This window comes from Chiloscyllium punctatum, chromosome 5 (genome assembly GCF_047496795.1).
Source record: "Chiloscyllium punctatum isolate Juve2018m chromosome 5, sChiPun1.3, whole genome shotgun sequence".
NCBI classification, from domain to species: Eukaryota; Metazoa; Chordata; class Chondrichthyes; order Orectolobiformes; family Hemiscylliidae; genus Chiloscyllium; species Chiloscyllium punctatum.
This window is the reverse complement of record NC_092743.1, coordinates 116,458,247-116,473,757: the sequence shown is the minus strand read 5'-3', so window position 1 is coordinate 116,473,757 and position 15,511 is coordinate 116,458,247. Positions and strand designations below refer to the sequence as shown.

Below are 15,511 nucleotides of genomic sequence, written 5' to 3'. Positions count from 1 at the left end.
CAACATAAAGTGTTAATAGATGGCAATGTGATATTTATTGAGCACATAAGTTCATGAAGTTTCCAAGGAATTTGTTCATCTATGTAATGTTACACTGCATCTATATAGTTTATGTCAAATTGATGCATGTATCTCTACTACCTTAGTGTGCTAGCAATTGTGCTTCAGTGCAGTTTGGAGAAAGTACTGAGAAACTGTAAACCAAGCTTGTGGGAAATGACAACATGACAAATATAAGCCAGTGAAAATAGATTACCTGTACACAAAACAATAAGAAATGGATACAAATACATTTAGCTGTGATTTATGCATCATTCACCAATAGAAAAAGTTAAAACAACATTTTGCCAATAATTTCTTGTACTTGAAATGTATTTCTCAGATATTGATGTTTATATATTTATTTAAAATGAATTAACATCCCTTTTACATCAGCAAACAAAGGAATTCTGTACAAGTGATTGAATATACAAAAATCCTCATTGCAAGTCACCCAGCAAAATAGGTTTTGAATTTATTTGGTCGAATATAAAACAATAATCATGCTGTTGTAATCAGTTTCACAAGGTGCATTTCAACTATGAAACTATTTTTTGTTGATTTCCTTTATTACATTGAAACTAACTGAATATTGAACTCTTCTCTCAGTCAATTGGCTCCTATTCATGTACAGCAGTAGACTACGATACTTCCTTATGGCTGTTAAAAAACATTTTGTTGAAGTTTCGTCTAACGTTTTCAGCAATACTCAAGGTCTGTCCCAAAAAGCGTACTTGTTTATTACAATAGTGGCTCTGCAGCATAAAATAAAGTGAGTTGCATTGTATAGTTGCAATCATTTTTCATTTTCAAAACCCCACTTCAGAAACAACTCTTGAAAGAGCAATTTGTAAGTATTCCTTTCCATTTTTTGAGAAATCTATGGGCTCACACATCATTTTTATTATTCTGAGCTCATCCAAATCTTGGCTATCAGTATTCAAGCTGACACCAAGTATATTCATCCGAGGGCATTGATCTACATTGACTCCCTATTCTCATTCCATTGACTGTTGAATTGTTAGGCGAAAGTGAGGACTGCAGATGCTGGAGATCAGAGTCAAGATTAGAGTGGTGCTGGAAATGCACAGTAGGTCGGGCAGCATCCGAGGAGCAGGAAAATCTCAGGCAGCATCTGACGAGCAGGATATCCTGGTGTTCAAATTCCTCTAAGGTTTCACCTATTTCTACAATTGTGTTCAGCAATGCAGTCTCAGAGAACTCTGTGTTTCACCAATTCTGGTCTGTTGTGCATCCATGTCATGTTTTATTCCATCTTTGGTGGCCATGTCTTCAGCTGTGTAAGCTCCAGAGTTCTTTCTTAAAATTGTTCTACTCCTTTCTGGTTCTCTCCTCCACATATTAAATTCTGTCACCAGATACTTGTCACAATATATCTTTCCTAGGCTCAATGCCAATATTTTTTGTCTAATTACGCTTCTCTAAGTTGCCTTAGGATGCTTTATTCTGTTAAAGATGCTGTATAAATGCAGGTTGTTGTTGTTAACAGGCAGTAAGTGTGATGATCTGGTGCTGTGTGTCTGCTATTTAAAGCGGCACAATTCATGTGGAATCAACCAAGTGAGTTATACCCAAAATCAGTAGTGACCATATTATATGTGAGCCTTTATTCCGGTTTAAGGTCAATTTGAACAAACAAGGCAACACCCACAAAAGCAATGGTGGTCAATTTAAAATTGTGAGATCACCTCATGGGAAGTTTTAGAAATGTTTTTCATATCAAGAAAATGTTTAATTTTGTAAGACATTGACTAGTGTAATAATCCCAACCGATGGTACAACTGCAGCAGTCAGATGTTCTTTCTTCTGTTTATTTAATGTGGTGGTTAGTCACTGGGACAATGTCATGAGGCTGCTGAATTTTTACGCACAGAGCAGAAGTTTATTACACAAAAAACAAAAAATAAGCTGCTAAATAAATATCAAAGGCACTTAGAAAAGTCTCAAAATACACAGCAAAACAAAGTTTCAAACTGTTTACAGGCATTATCCATTCCAGATAAAATACTCACCTATCTCAACTCCTACATTTGTACTTAATTGGACTAATGCATTCTTTGCTGTGGAGACTGTTCAAATTAGTATTAATTAGAATTGGAATTAGGTTTTATTGTCATGTTTGTGGGCGGCATGGTGGCTCAGTGGTTAGCACTGCTGCCTCACAGCACCAGGGACGCAGGTTCGAATCCAACCTCAGGTGACTGTCTGTGTGGAGTGTGCATGTTCTCTCTGTGTCTGCATGGGTTTCCTCTGGGGTGCTCCAGTTTCTTCCCACAACCCAAAGATGTACAGGTTGGATAAATTGGCCATCAAGTTAGGTACATTAATCAGGGGTAAATATAGGGGAATGGGTCTGGGTGGGTTACTCTTCAGAGGGTCGGTGTGGAACTGTTGGGCTGAAGGGCCTGTTTCCATGCAGTAGGAATTCTATTTCAAGTATATTCAAGTACAGGGATAAAGGTGTAGAATAAAAAGTGTACAGTCACCATTCCTGGTACCATCTTGGGTACAAAGGTACCTAGGTACAAAATCTTACATTCAAAGTAGGAAAAAAATGAAATAAAGTTAAACGTTTAGCATTACAGTCATTCTTTAGCCATGGGCCTGCAGACTGTCCACACTGGGCTTCCCCATGAGGGCTTGCAGTCCCCATGAGGGCTTGATCTCCTCTCCGCACTGGGCATGCTCTCTCTTCTGCTGGTCGCAATCTCCCCTGCACTGGGCTCAATCTCTCCCCACCCCGCACCGGACATGCTGGGCTTATCCTCTCTCCTGTGCTGGGCATGATCTCCTCTGCACTGCTGTCTCAGCCAACCATCAGATTCCAACTCACTTTGCTGCTGACAGCCATCAGGGTCTCTAGCCACCTTGTCGCTGACTGCTCCAAACCCAGACGATATCACAATGCTGCCAACTGCTAGAGATCCATCCAGCTCAATAGCCAACTCAATGCCAAGCACCAAAGTTCCACTCCAGGTCCGAGCCGCTCCCATACTCCAGACCCTGATGCTGCCACTTCCACAATCGAATACTTTCCAGAAGGCAAATTAAGTAAAAATTAAAAACTAGTAAAAAGAGAAAAAAAGTGAGAAAAGAAGAAAGAAAAGGAAAATAGACAGAATGGACATGCCCCAGTTTCAGAGCTTAGACGCAACCTACTCCACCACCACCATCTTGGATAAAGATGGATGAGTCTTTTCCAAAACTGCCAACATTAACTTTATATATGTCAGATGGCCTCAGCTTTCTCAGTTCTAATAACCTGCAGATTTCTAAACAAACTCTCATGGTTTAGAAGTTTCACAAACTAAACTCTTCTGTTACAGTGACATGTTCACTGGAATGCCCTAAACTCCTTTGAGGAGAGAAATTAAATTTGCTTCTAAACTCATTGATGCTGTCTTCTAAACTGAATTAAAAGATTTTTCAATCTTAAATTCCTCTGAACTAAAAACAACTTTAATAACTTTACATGTTTCTTCTACTTGTCATAAGCGCAACAGTGTAAACATGTTTCCATTAATACCACAGGGGACTGAAATTACCTGTATTCGGACAAGTTTCTGAATTTAGTCACTGTTCCAGATGAACACTCTGACTTTTGGTTTAAAAAGAACTCTTCACAGAAGTAGCCATTTGCCACTATTTTAAAATGTAAACTCCAAAGCTGATTATTATGATGTGAAACATTTTTCATCATGCTAGCATACACCAATGAAGTTACTAAATAGTTCAACATTTTAAAATCATTTTCAGTGATCATAAATCAGATTACACAAAGGGTTAGTTTGAACATATATTAAAAAGGCTTAGTTTTGCTAATAGAATCATGATAACTTGTATTAATAAAATCTTATCAAAAATGATCATTAAATATATCAAGGAACATTTGTAAAAACAACAAACAAATATTTTATTACACTGTGCAATTATACTGTTTCACAGAATTTTTATGCCTGCAATTATGCAAACAATTTTAATGAAATCTTGAAGCCTAATCTAATTTATCTAATTTCAATCACATATTGAGCATCCTCATGTAGTCCTTCTTTTTTGTTGTTCCTTCCTTTCGGCAATGTCTCTTCATTTACCAAGATGAATGTCTGTAATGTTATAGTTCCCGGGAAAAGAGCTGAAGTGTGTGATCTGTTTCTGATGAGTTTTTTTTAAATGTTTGTTGACACCCTATGATAATCTTTGTTAATTAGAGGATTTGTGCTTGGAGCTGAAGTATCATCTCCTACATTTCTCCTATAAATGCACACCACCAGGTGATCGCACTGTGCATGAACATCAGTGGCAAAGTACAGGATCTTATTCTGCTATTTGTCATTGATAAGGAGCTTGGACTGTTTCTGGTTCTGGGAGATGCATTGGTTTGGGATGAATTGTCTGTAACTAGCTCTTGGCAGTGACAAACAGGTGGAGGACATGGCACTTTTGATCAAAACACTGTTTGATTTGTCCTTCTTCACCTCTCACTCATCAGCAAGTAGGTGGTAAGAGATAAAGTGGAACTGACCAACAGACCGTGGACCACTCAAGCAGAAAATCACACAGCTTATCTAGCACAGCTCATGCATAAATTGCATTTACGTGTATACTTTCTGGCACTCACTCTCAACTTTTGCAGGATTCCTTTTTTAATCTATCCTACAGCGTTTTCACTTTTCATTCATTTTCTTCACAGTTCCCTGCATATTTCCCATTTCACCTTTTCTCGCTTCTCACAAAGGTCATTGCAGATCAGATTTTGCATTTGGGATAAGAAAGAATTGTCTTAATCATGTAGTCTGGGAATTCAAAGAAAAAGGAACTTCAAGAATTATTTTCCAATTATTTGTCAGCAGAATCTACATTGAGTATCACTACAAAAAGATATATTTTGTCAAAGCAGTTAATTTAGCACTCATAAGTTCAATTCACAACAAATAGCAAAAGAGTGAAGGCAATATCTATACTGTATGATTGGTTGACAAGTGAAATCTAATTCATAGCAGCAAATGCACCAGCAAATGAAAACTGACACTAAACTGATAGGCTTTGTTTAAATTTTAAACCAAGCAGGTTTGACAAGGCCTGGGAAATGAGCCAGAAATGGTTTTAGCCTATTTTGTTGAGTTGGAAGAGACGCTGTAAAAAACAGCACCCTATATTTTCATATGTGAAGCGGCCATTGTACACAAGTATGCAGCACTGCCAGCCTGATTGACAATCCTGAATTCCTGAAGAAGGGCTTATGCCCGAAACGTCGATTCTCCTGCTCCTTTGATGCTGCCTGACCTGCTGCGCTTTTCCAGCAACACATTTTTCAATCCTGAATTGGTTGTCAGTGAAATTCTTCACAAACTCAAAATGGTTTAGCAAATGTTGTTCAATCACAAAATCACACCCAATGTTGGACAGTACTGTTAATTTTGCAAGAATAGGTTGGTTGGTTGGTTACAGTCAGTACTTTGCTTGTTACAAACAATGAAAGGGTTATGCTATTTGATTTCTAGAAAGTGAGGACTGCAGATGATGGAGATCATAATTGGAAAGTGTGGCACTGGAAAAGCACAGCAGGTCAGGCAGCATCTGAGGAGCAGTACATATATACTGTCTAACTTACCTAACATTATATCAGTACTGAATTTCTATTTCCCAACCAATTGGCACATTACGCTTATACTCATATAAATGTTATTTTCCCATACTTTGATATTTCTTGCATGCTGTCCTGATGAATGCAAGATGAAAAGCTGCAACAATATAATAATTTTTTTCAGCAATACAAGTTTTGTATGGCCGTTTTTACATTATTATTAGAGCTGCTTACGCCTTGGTTTGTCGATCTACTATTTCTTATGCTGAAGACATTCCCCTTGAAGTCAGTTTTAATTGTGGGAATCAAGTCATAAAATTGAGCTCTGTAACTCAAGCCAGCACAATTTATTATAATATCTAGCAGTGTTAAGTGGGCCAAAAGCAGGGTCCAATTAGAAATGTATGTTTCCTGACTTCTTTGGTAATACATTATGGACATTAATGGCATGGTCAGGATTTACTGCCAGAAGATTTACCCTCTAGAAGATGGCAATGAGCCACCTTCTTAACTGCTGAAGTCCATGTGATGAAGATGCACACAGTGTTATCAGTCAGAATTTCAATGATTTTTGACCAGTGACAGTGCATGAATAGTGATATGTTTCCAAGTCCGTATGGTATAAGACTTGGAGTGGAACTTGTAGGTGTTCCAATACCCTTTGGTCCTTTATTCTTCTTTGTGGTTAAAATTGTGATGTAGAAGGACCTGCTGATGAAATATTGATAAATCAATATTGTGCATTTTATTCATGATATACACTATACCTTGATTGGCCTGTGTTGGTAGGAATGATGAGGGGTCTGTTTCCACGCCGTAAATCTCTGTGATTCTAATATTTGAGGTGTTAGGTGTAGTGTCGATCAAAAAGGCTACTTTGGCTTGGATTTTGTTAAGTTTTTGAATGTAGCTGGAGCTGAACTCATGAGGCAAGTGAACAGTATTCCATCAAACTCCTAACTTATATCTTGTAGAAACATGAAAAGTTTGAGCAGTGTGAGCTTTTCGGCCCTTCAAATCTGCTCATCCAATCAAAACGCTCATGATTGATCACCCAACTCAGTACCCTGTTCCCGCTTCCACCCGATATGTTTTGATCCCTTTAGCCTTAAGAACCATGTCACCTCCTTCTTGAAAACACTCAATGATTGGCCTTAACCACTTTCTTTGCCATAGAATTTCAAAGTCTCACCTCTTTCTGCGTGAAGAAATTTCTCCTTATCTCAGTCCTAAGTGGCTTGCCCAAAATCCTTAAACTGTGACCCCTGGTTCTGGACTCCCTGGTTAACAGGAACATCCTTCCTGTGTTACCCTGTCTGGTCCTGTTAAAATTTTATAGTTTTCTATGAGATCTTCCCTCATTCTTCTAGACTTCAGTAAACGTAATCCTAACCAATCCAGTTTCTCTTCATACATCAGTCTTGCCATTCAACGAATGTACTTGTTGGGTAGGCATTGGAAAGTCTGGAGTTGAGTTACTAGAATACAGACCAGTTCTTACCACTACGGTATTTATAAAACTGATCAAATTAGGAATCTGATCAGTAGTGAGGTCCAAGATGACGATTGTGGTGATTCAATGCATCAGCTGCTGAATTGTCTGCCCTCTGACATTACATCTGCATCTAAGATTTTCTAGTGGAAAATATCTTCCATTTTAGAATTTCTAGAAGGCATTGTACATCACATGAATGACATTCTCATCTTTGAGTCCATTAAAACACAACTAAAAGAGGCCAGAAAGATTCTTAGATTCATAGAGTCTCGCAGCACAGAAATAGAAACTTTGATCCAACTCACCAATGTCGATCAATAGAGCTAGTTACGCTCTATCCTGTTGGAAATAGTCATTCTCTATTACCAGTATGGTGTGAATTTTACTATAATAGATAAAAGATTTGACAATTGGCACTAAGTATCCTTAGCAAGTTACAGATTCACCATATTCAATCACATGATCGAGCAAATGATGCTGAACCTTCATGTTAATGCGCCCTGGTATTCACGAACCTGTAGAAACCAAGAGCATCTCTCGTGATCCTGATCTGTGTTGAGTTAGCTGATGACATCCATTTCAGCATTGGGAATGTAATGTTTCTGCTCATTTTAAGAAGCAAAATATCTCCCAAAATGTCCAGTCCTGCCCAGTTGGCAGTGTATTTGACATCAGGCGAGGACAACGGCTGTCTCTGACCGTCACTCTGTTCCTTCAACTCACTAACAATGGTCAGTGTTTGTGCTCCTACCATCTAAACCTCCTTCCTGTAATTGCTGCACCTCATGACTCCATCCCTATTTGCTCTGAGATTTTACGTTATCATTAAGCAACCTTTCTCAAGATTCTCCTTTACTCTGCAGTCATACAAGTAAATGAATCAGGAGCAAGAATAGGCCATTCAGCCGAGGAGTGGAGATGGAATTTAATTTAATGCAAGGTCTTACATTTTGGTAAGACAAATCAGAGCAAGACTTACACAGTTACTGATAGAGCCCTGGGTAGTGTTGTCAAACAGAAAAACCTAGGGGTTCAAGTACATAGTTCCTTGAAAGTTACATCACTGGTAGACAGGATAGTGAAGAAGGCATTTGGTGTGCTTACCTTCATTGGTCAGAGCTTTGAATATTGGAGTTGAGGTGTCGTATTACAGCTGTACAGGACCTTGGTGAGGCCACTTTTGGAGTATTGCAAACAGTTCTGGTTGCAATGCAATAGAAAGGATATTATTAAATTGGAAAGGGTGCAGAAAGATTTCCAAGGACATGACCAGGCTTAGAGGATTCGAGTTATAAGGAGAGACTGGATAGGCTGAAACTTTTATTCCCTAAAGCGTAGGAGGTTGAGGGGTGACCTTATAAGGGTTTATAAAATCATGAGGGGTATAGATAAAGGTGAATAGCAAAAGTATTATCTCGAGTGAGGAGAATTTTAAACTATAGGGCATATTAAGATGAGAAAAGAAAGATTTAAAAGAGAGCTGAGGGACAAAGTTTTCACGCAGAGCGGGTGCATATATAAGGAATGAACAATCAGAGAAAGTGGTCGATACAGGTCCAGTTTTAACATTTAAAAGATTTTTGGACAAGTACATGAATAGGAAAGTTTTAGAAGGATATGGGCCAAACGTAGGCAAATGGGAGTAATTTAGTTTAGGAAGTCTGATCGACATTGGTGAGTTGGATCAAAGTTTCTATTTCTGTGCTGCGAGACTCTATGAATCTAAGAATCTTTCTGGCCTCTTTTAGTTGTGTTTTAATGGACTCAAAGATGAGAATGTCATTCGTGTGATGTACAATGCCTTCCAGAAATTCTAAAATGGAAGATATTTTCCACTAGAAAATCTTAGATGCAGACGTAATGTCAGAGGGCAGACAATTAAAACAGTGATATTTATAGAGTGTTATGAACATATATCGATGGTTTGGAGTCCTTGTCTAAGGAAAATTGCCAGAAACGTCTCTTCACATCTTGCTCGAAAATGTGCAGTTTGTAAGTTCAGCAAGGCCATTGTCTACTGTCATCATTGGATGTATTTCTTGCTGCACTGTCTTGTTCAAATGTACTAAATGAACACAAATTCATGTTGATCTGTTCACTTTGGGAAGTGGCGTCATATAGACCACCATGTAGTCAGCTGCATGAAATTTAAAATAATATTCTTCTAGACCATGTCCTCAATTGTCTTTTATACCGAGATGATGTAAGACCTGTCAAGCAGTGAGTATGACTGTTTGTAGAGAACTTACAATGCTTAAACCTGTCCTTGGCTTTGTGTCATAACATTGCCTGCAGCTAGCCTTTGACCTTAAGGCTGGTGTACCCTGAATAATACAGGGTAAATTTCCTCAGTCATTTAAGGCTGTTCTCCAAACAATGACTGTAATGCTGTGGCCAGTTTTAAAGTATGGCAGAGGCCATTAAAAGCAACATCTATGTTCCAGTCTTGAATGGAACCCTAGTCTGTGAATGCCCAAGAGAAGAATACCTGCTGTCCATGTTTGTCTTTGAAATTGGATGCCTTGTGTATTTTTCAATAGGGGCTACTATGACAGCAAGTATGATCTTACGCAGTGTGGACAAGGCCTTCTTTCTTTCAGTGGGCCTCCTTCATGCCATATCAGGAAGCTTCTGAAATGGCATTTGGAGCCTTTCAGCACAGTTCCTCTGTTGTTGCAGTGATATTGTTTTGGTTCTTTGGTGGTGACTCTGAGGAGAAAGTGAGGACTGCAGATGCTGGAGGTCAGAGCTGAAAATGTGTTGCTGGAAAAGCGCAGCAGGTCAGGCAGCATCCAAGGAGCAGGAGAATCGACGCTTCGGGCATGAGCCCTTCTTCAGGAATGAGGAAAGTGTGCCCAGCAGGCTAAGATAAAAGGGAGGGAGGAGGGACTTGGGGGAGGGGCGTTGGAAATGCGATAGGTGGAAGGAGGTTAAGGTGAGGGAGATAGGCCGGAGTGGGGGTGGGGGCGGGGGCGGGGGCGGAGAGGTCAGGAAGAAGATTGCAGGTTAGGAAGGCGGTGCTGAGTTCGAGGGATTTGACTGAGACAAGGTTGGGGGAGGGGAAATGACGAAACTGGAGAAATCTGAGTTCATCCCTTGTGGTTGGAGGGTTCCTAGGCGGAAGATGAGGCGTTCTTCCTCCAACCGTCGTATTGCTATGGAGTCCAAGGACCTGCATGTCCTTGGTGGAGTGGGAGGGGGAGTTGAAGTGTTGAGCTACAGGGTGGGTGGGTTGGTTGGTCCAGGAGTCCCAGAGGTGTTCTCTGAAACGTTCCGCAAGTCGGCGGCCTGTCTCCCCAATATAGAGGAGGCCACATCAGGTGCAGTGGATGCAATAAATGATGTGTGTGAAGCTGCAGGTGAATTTGTGGTGGATATAGAAGTGTCTCTTGGGGCCTTGGAGGAAAGTAAGGGGGGAGATGTGGATGCAAGTTTTTCATTTCTTGCGGTTGCAGGGGAAGGTGCCGGGAGTAGAGGTTGGGTTGGTGGGGGGTGCGGACCTGACGAGGGAGTCATGGAGAGAGTGGTCTTTTCGGAACGCTGATAGGGGAGGGGAGGGAAATATATCCCTGGTGGTGAGGTCCGTTTGGAGCTGGCGGAAATGACAGTGGATGATACGCTGTATATGGAGGTTGGTGGGGTGGTAGGTGAGGACCAGTGGGGTTCTGTCCTGGTGGCGATTGGAGGGGTGGGGGGCTCAAGGGCGGAGGAGCGGGAAGTGGAGGAGATGCGGTGGAGGGCATCGTCGATCATGTCTGGGGGGAAGTTGCGGTCTTTGAAGAAGGAGGCCATCTGGGTTGTACGGTATTGGAACTGGTCCTCCTGGGAGCACATGCGGCGGAGACGAAGGAATTGGGAATATGGGATGGCGTTTTTACAGGGGCAGGGTGGGAGGAGGTGTAGTCTAGGTAGCTGTGGGAGTCGGTCGGTTTATAGTAATGTCCGTGTTGATTCGGTCGCCCGAGATAGAAATGGAAAGGTCTAGGAAGGGGAGGGAGGCAGTGCCGATACAGTCATCGATGTAGCGGAGGAAAAGGTGGGGGGTGGTAGCGGAGGAACGCCCCTCCCCCAAGTCCCTCCTCCCTACCTTTTATCTTAGCGTGCTGGACACACTTTCCTCATTCCTGATAGACCTTTCCATTTCTTCATCTTCCTTTCTTTAAGTGTTCTTTTACTGTATTCTGCCAATGGGACAATCATGATCCTAAGCTTTTACCAACGCTGTTTTTTTATTGTCTACCTGGAAGTGGTCAATGGTGGAGTGACTGTCCCTTCGGTCATTCATTTTTCTTCAGTTGTGAAACCCTTGACTTTTACTGTGTGATTCCACTGGCTGCACAAATGAAGTTTGAACTTCAGTAACAGAGAAATTCAACCTTTGAGCTAATAATTTAGACCTCCAGTTCCTAAATTCTATACAGAGAACAGTGTCAGAAGTTCAATAGACAGCATATTGACTCTGATGACTTTAGTTATCAAAGTGCCTACGTGAAGCAGTTGCTGCCAAATGAAATGTGGTTTATAAATGAGTGAAGTCTGTACAGTGTATCTTGCCAAACCAAATAAATGGTTTGACTGGCAAACCCTAAAAACCCCACTGGAAATCACAGAAAAAAAGAGCCTAGGGAAGTTTCCAGTTTAAGATGAAGAGCTCCAGAAAATAAAAACAGCCGAAAGGACATTCAAAGTCCCTCCGTAGGGATCAACAATTAGCCCCTTCTGCCATCCAGTCCAATAGCTGACCTGCCAGCCAAGTTCTTCCTCTCTCCAAATAGCAAACTGCAGTGGCAGGCCCATGTATTGTCTGGTTTCATGATGTTATTTCAGCAAGACCCAAAACAGAATTTTAAGTGCAGATAGAATTTCTTGGCCAACCTGTGGAGAATGGGCAGACTAAAGCATTAATGCTCCATCACATTAACCCAATTCATCAACCATTAGCTAAAATGTTCTGTATTAGTAAACAGTCCATAATTCATCAATGTGCTACATAATGGCAAAAGTGAATGGAAAGTTGCACAGTGAATTCAAAGTTAATTTAATAAAGCTAAAAATGTAATTGAAATGCAAGTTAGATGTAATAGAGCAAAAAGCCTAGTTGCATACGTTTGGTAATTCTCAGGAGTCTCTAAGTGAGATGATTAAAAGCCTCCGAAAGGTTTTACTGTATTATAAAAATGAACTTGTGCCCTTCTGAGTAGTAAATTTTCTGACAACTTCCAAAATACATGCGCATTTTCTTATCTGTAAAGAGTTGTCTGTAAATTTTTAATGCAAAATTGTATTAAGCAGAAGGAGCTAGAAAGCCTTCTTTGTTGTTATATTAAGTAAAATAAGTGAAATAATAATCTTTTTTTTCATATTATTCACCAAAGCAATGCAAGGTAACCATGTAATGTTTTAAATACTTATGGCACTTAAGTACTAATGCCACCTTGAGGATGCTAAGACATGTTGTTAATAATTAACATAGATTTGAGGCATTTAAGCTTTTCAACAAAAATGCATAATTAATACCTCTGAAAATTGGAGCATGTCTTGCAAGCCAAGGTCTTACATCAGCTGTAAACTTGTTGAGGCCTTTCACCACCAAAGAGGTGCTATAATTTAGAGCTAAGGTAGTTTGCAGATTTGACAGATCTGGTTACTACAGTGCATTTCCTTTGTTGTCAAAACTGTGTGACTTGACATGTGACCTCCTTTGAAGAAAAAAATATATTCACCAACATCTACACAAGACTAAACAAATTAGCATTCAACTCTCTGAACACTGGGAAAGAGAAAAGAAAAGAACAAATATAAAGAATGCAACATGAAGAGAGCTGATTGTGTTATTGGTTTCCAAATCTCCAAACTTCTGTCACATTCATTTTGTCAAATACATCTTTAACATGTGAGCACCCTCAGGGAAACTTTGATTTTATTATTGATATTTTTATGATTATCACTGAGGAAAATAAGTATTGGTCAATTTATTTAGATAATTTCTGTGTACAGTTGAAGATGGTAGAAGTGATTGTGCTCAATTGTAAACTTAATGCAAGGAGCAACAAATTTTGAAAGGAAATCCTTGTGTTAAATCTGCATTTAAATCGCAGTCACAGTGAAATTACTTTATATTGTGTTGTAAACTAATGGTTTTGCCATTGCTTTTTCAGCTTGTTAATAACCCTCTGGCAAGTCAAGCAGCTGCTATGGGATCCATAGCTGGCTCCCAAGCCTTCAGCACTGCCCTGTCCAACCTGCAGGGGATGACTTCTCAGCTGGTGACTAATGCACAAGGCCAGGTAAGTCATAATATTTCAGAAGGTACCCAATTTACAAAGGTCTGATTTACGAATGAGATTCCATGTTAATACTAATGTTGAAGATCCAACATGCAAACATTTACTCGTACTTACGAATGTCTGTTTTATATTATAATATATTCTGTTGTCTTATTTTCTGACTGGCATACAAATTGACTTACAAATGTACTGAAGAACAGAACTAATTTGCAATCTGGGTCTGCCTGTGTAAGTCCTTACTAATGCACGTAACAAATGAATTGGTCATATAAAACAATATTTGCAACACATTAAAATCATTGTTTTAACACTCAACACAGTTCAAGCAGTGGCAAAGAAAGAAAAGAGTTATTTTGGAGAATTAACTGTTAAATATTTACATTGATTTTGTGATCATTAGATACAAACAATATATGTGATTTTAGCACATTTGGTAGTTATTACAGTATTTAGATAATATTGAGACACACACATACGTATGTTCTTTGAGGAAGATTTAATATAAGCAAAAATATACCTTGAACAACAGTAAATTGCTGGCCTTGTCATATTTATTGGGCAGATTTAGAATTGCTCCATCAGTACTGAGAGTTGAACGATGAACCTTGTCAACTTGGAGCCTGATCTAATGAATCATCCTATCTCAGGTGGACACAACAGATATTATGGGAAGATTGTCTCAACAGCATACCAACCATCCTTTTGTTACCTCGGCTTTTACTTTGTATTAACTTCTATTTGAAATCTCCTTAAAAGTGATTTTACTGTGTATTCATCTTCTTTTTGAAACAATTCAGTAGCAATCCAAAGCTTGTGAAGTTGTGGCTCATAGTAGAGTTGTTTATTTAGCAGTGATGAGTTCTAAGTTTTTAAAATGCTACATATGACATTTTGCAGATTTTAAGCTTGTTTTCTGAAGGCAAGCAGAGCCCTAAACTATTTATCAGTAAGTGTTGAAGTACCATCCCCTTGTTGCAGAAGTACAGTAGTCAATACCTCAGTATTTGTGTGAAAGAGGAGACATTTTGTCATAGTAGTTATTTAATTTCATCCTTCAAATTTTGCTCCAACAAACTGCTTTGTCCCATTATCTATAAGACCAGACACAACTTAGGTTTCTTTGTTTAAATATTTATTCAGAGATGTGCATGTCACAAAATGGTTAAATCTTTATAATGGAACAAAGGTTTTGTACTGTTTTATAGATAACCAGCTTTCAATTCACTATTTATACAAATTGTAATTCCCAATCAAAGGTGACACATTTACTCACCCATATCTCAATATCGTTTTCATGACTATATTATCCAATCATATCCTAACATGTTCATATCTTCTAGCTGCAAGTAGATATTCTAACTGTTGTAATTACCAGAAAACCTATACAGTCTATTTTCCTCATTCAATACCCCTCCACACCATAACACAATTGACATGAGCAGACAGGTGTATGTGATGGCATCAGAAACTATTTTAAAGAATGTTCTTTGCATTTAAGAGACAACCCCACAGAAGATGGAACCCGACTTTCTTTCTTTTCAACACCAAATTTAAACCTCACTTTGCTGCCCAACTCATGCCTAATCTGAGGTTGCCAAATCCTCCCTGCCCAGTGCTCCTCCTTACTTACCTGGGTTCAGGATCCATTGGGGCCTTCATGCAGTGACTCGGTGCCACTCTGGCAGCGCCGTTAACTGAGCACTGGCACTGCTACTGAGACTCCTGGCCAATCAGATTGATCACATTTCCAGTGGGTCAGACCTCTTGGACCTGAGGCACAGACATTGCACTTGGCAGTGGGCTGATTTGTTCAGAGTATGTCAGCTCGTACCCAAGTTTCATTCAGTGGGCGAGTGTGCTGTCAAATTTAGCATAACTTCCCTGCATTTTAATCCTATGCCATACTTGTTTGTGGCTAAGGAAGTTGGGACAACTTCCGCCAACCAGCCCGCTCTCAGGGGATGTGGTTAATTAAGTACAGTCGATTCTGATATAATGCAGTAGTCCCGTTCTCATGCTATCTCGCGTTATAAGAAAATCGCACAATAGCAGCACCATCTAAACTAATGGGGCCAGAATTATGTT

At 39.6% G+C, this 15,511-nt stretch overlaps 1 protein-coding gene across 2 annotated transcripts in view; it reads left to right on the top strand.

The window, feature by feature from the left end:
- pou6f2 (POU class 6 homeobox 2) overlaps positions 1-15,511 on the top strand; it is a 559,448-nt gene that overhangs the window by 441,381 nt on the left and 102,556 nt on the right. For both annotated transcript variants that reach the window (XM_072571171.1, XM_072571172.1), the window contains exon 6: positions 13,298-13,426. In XM_072571171.1, coding sequence (XP_072427272.1) covers positions 13,298-13,426 — 129 coding nt within the window. The remainder of the gene's footprint in view (positions 1-13,297; positions 13,427-15,511) is intronic.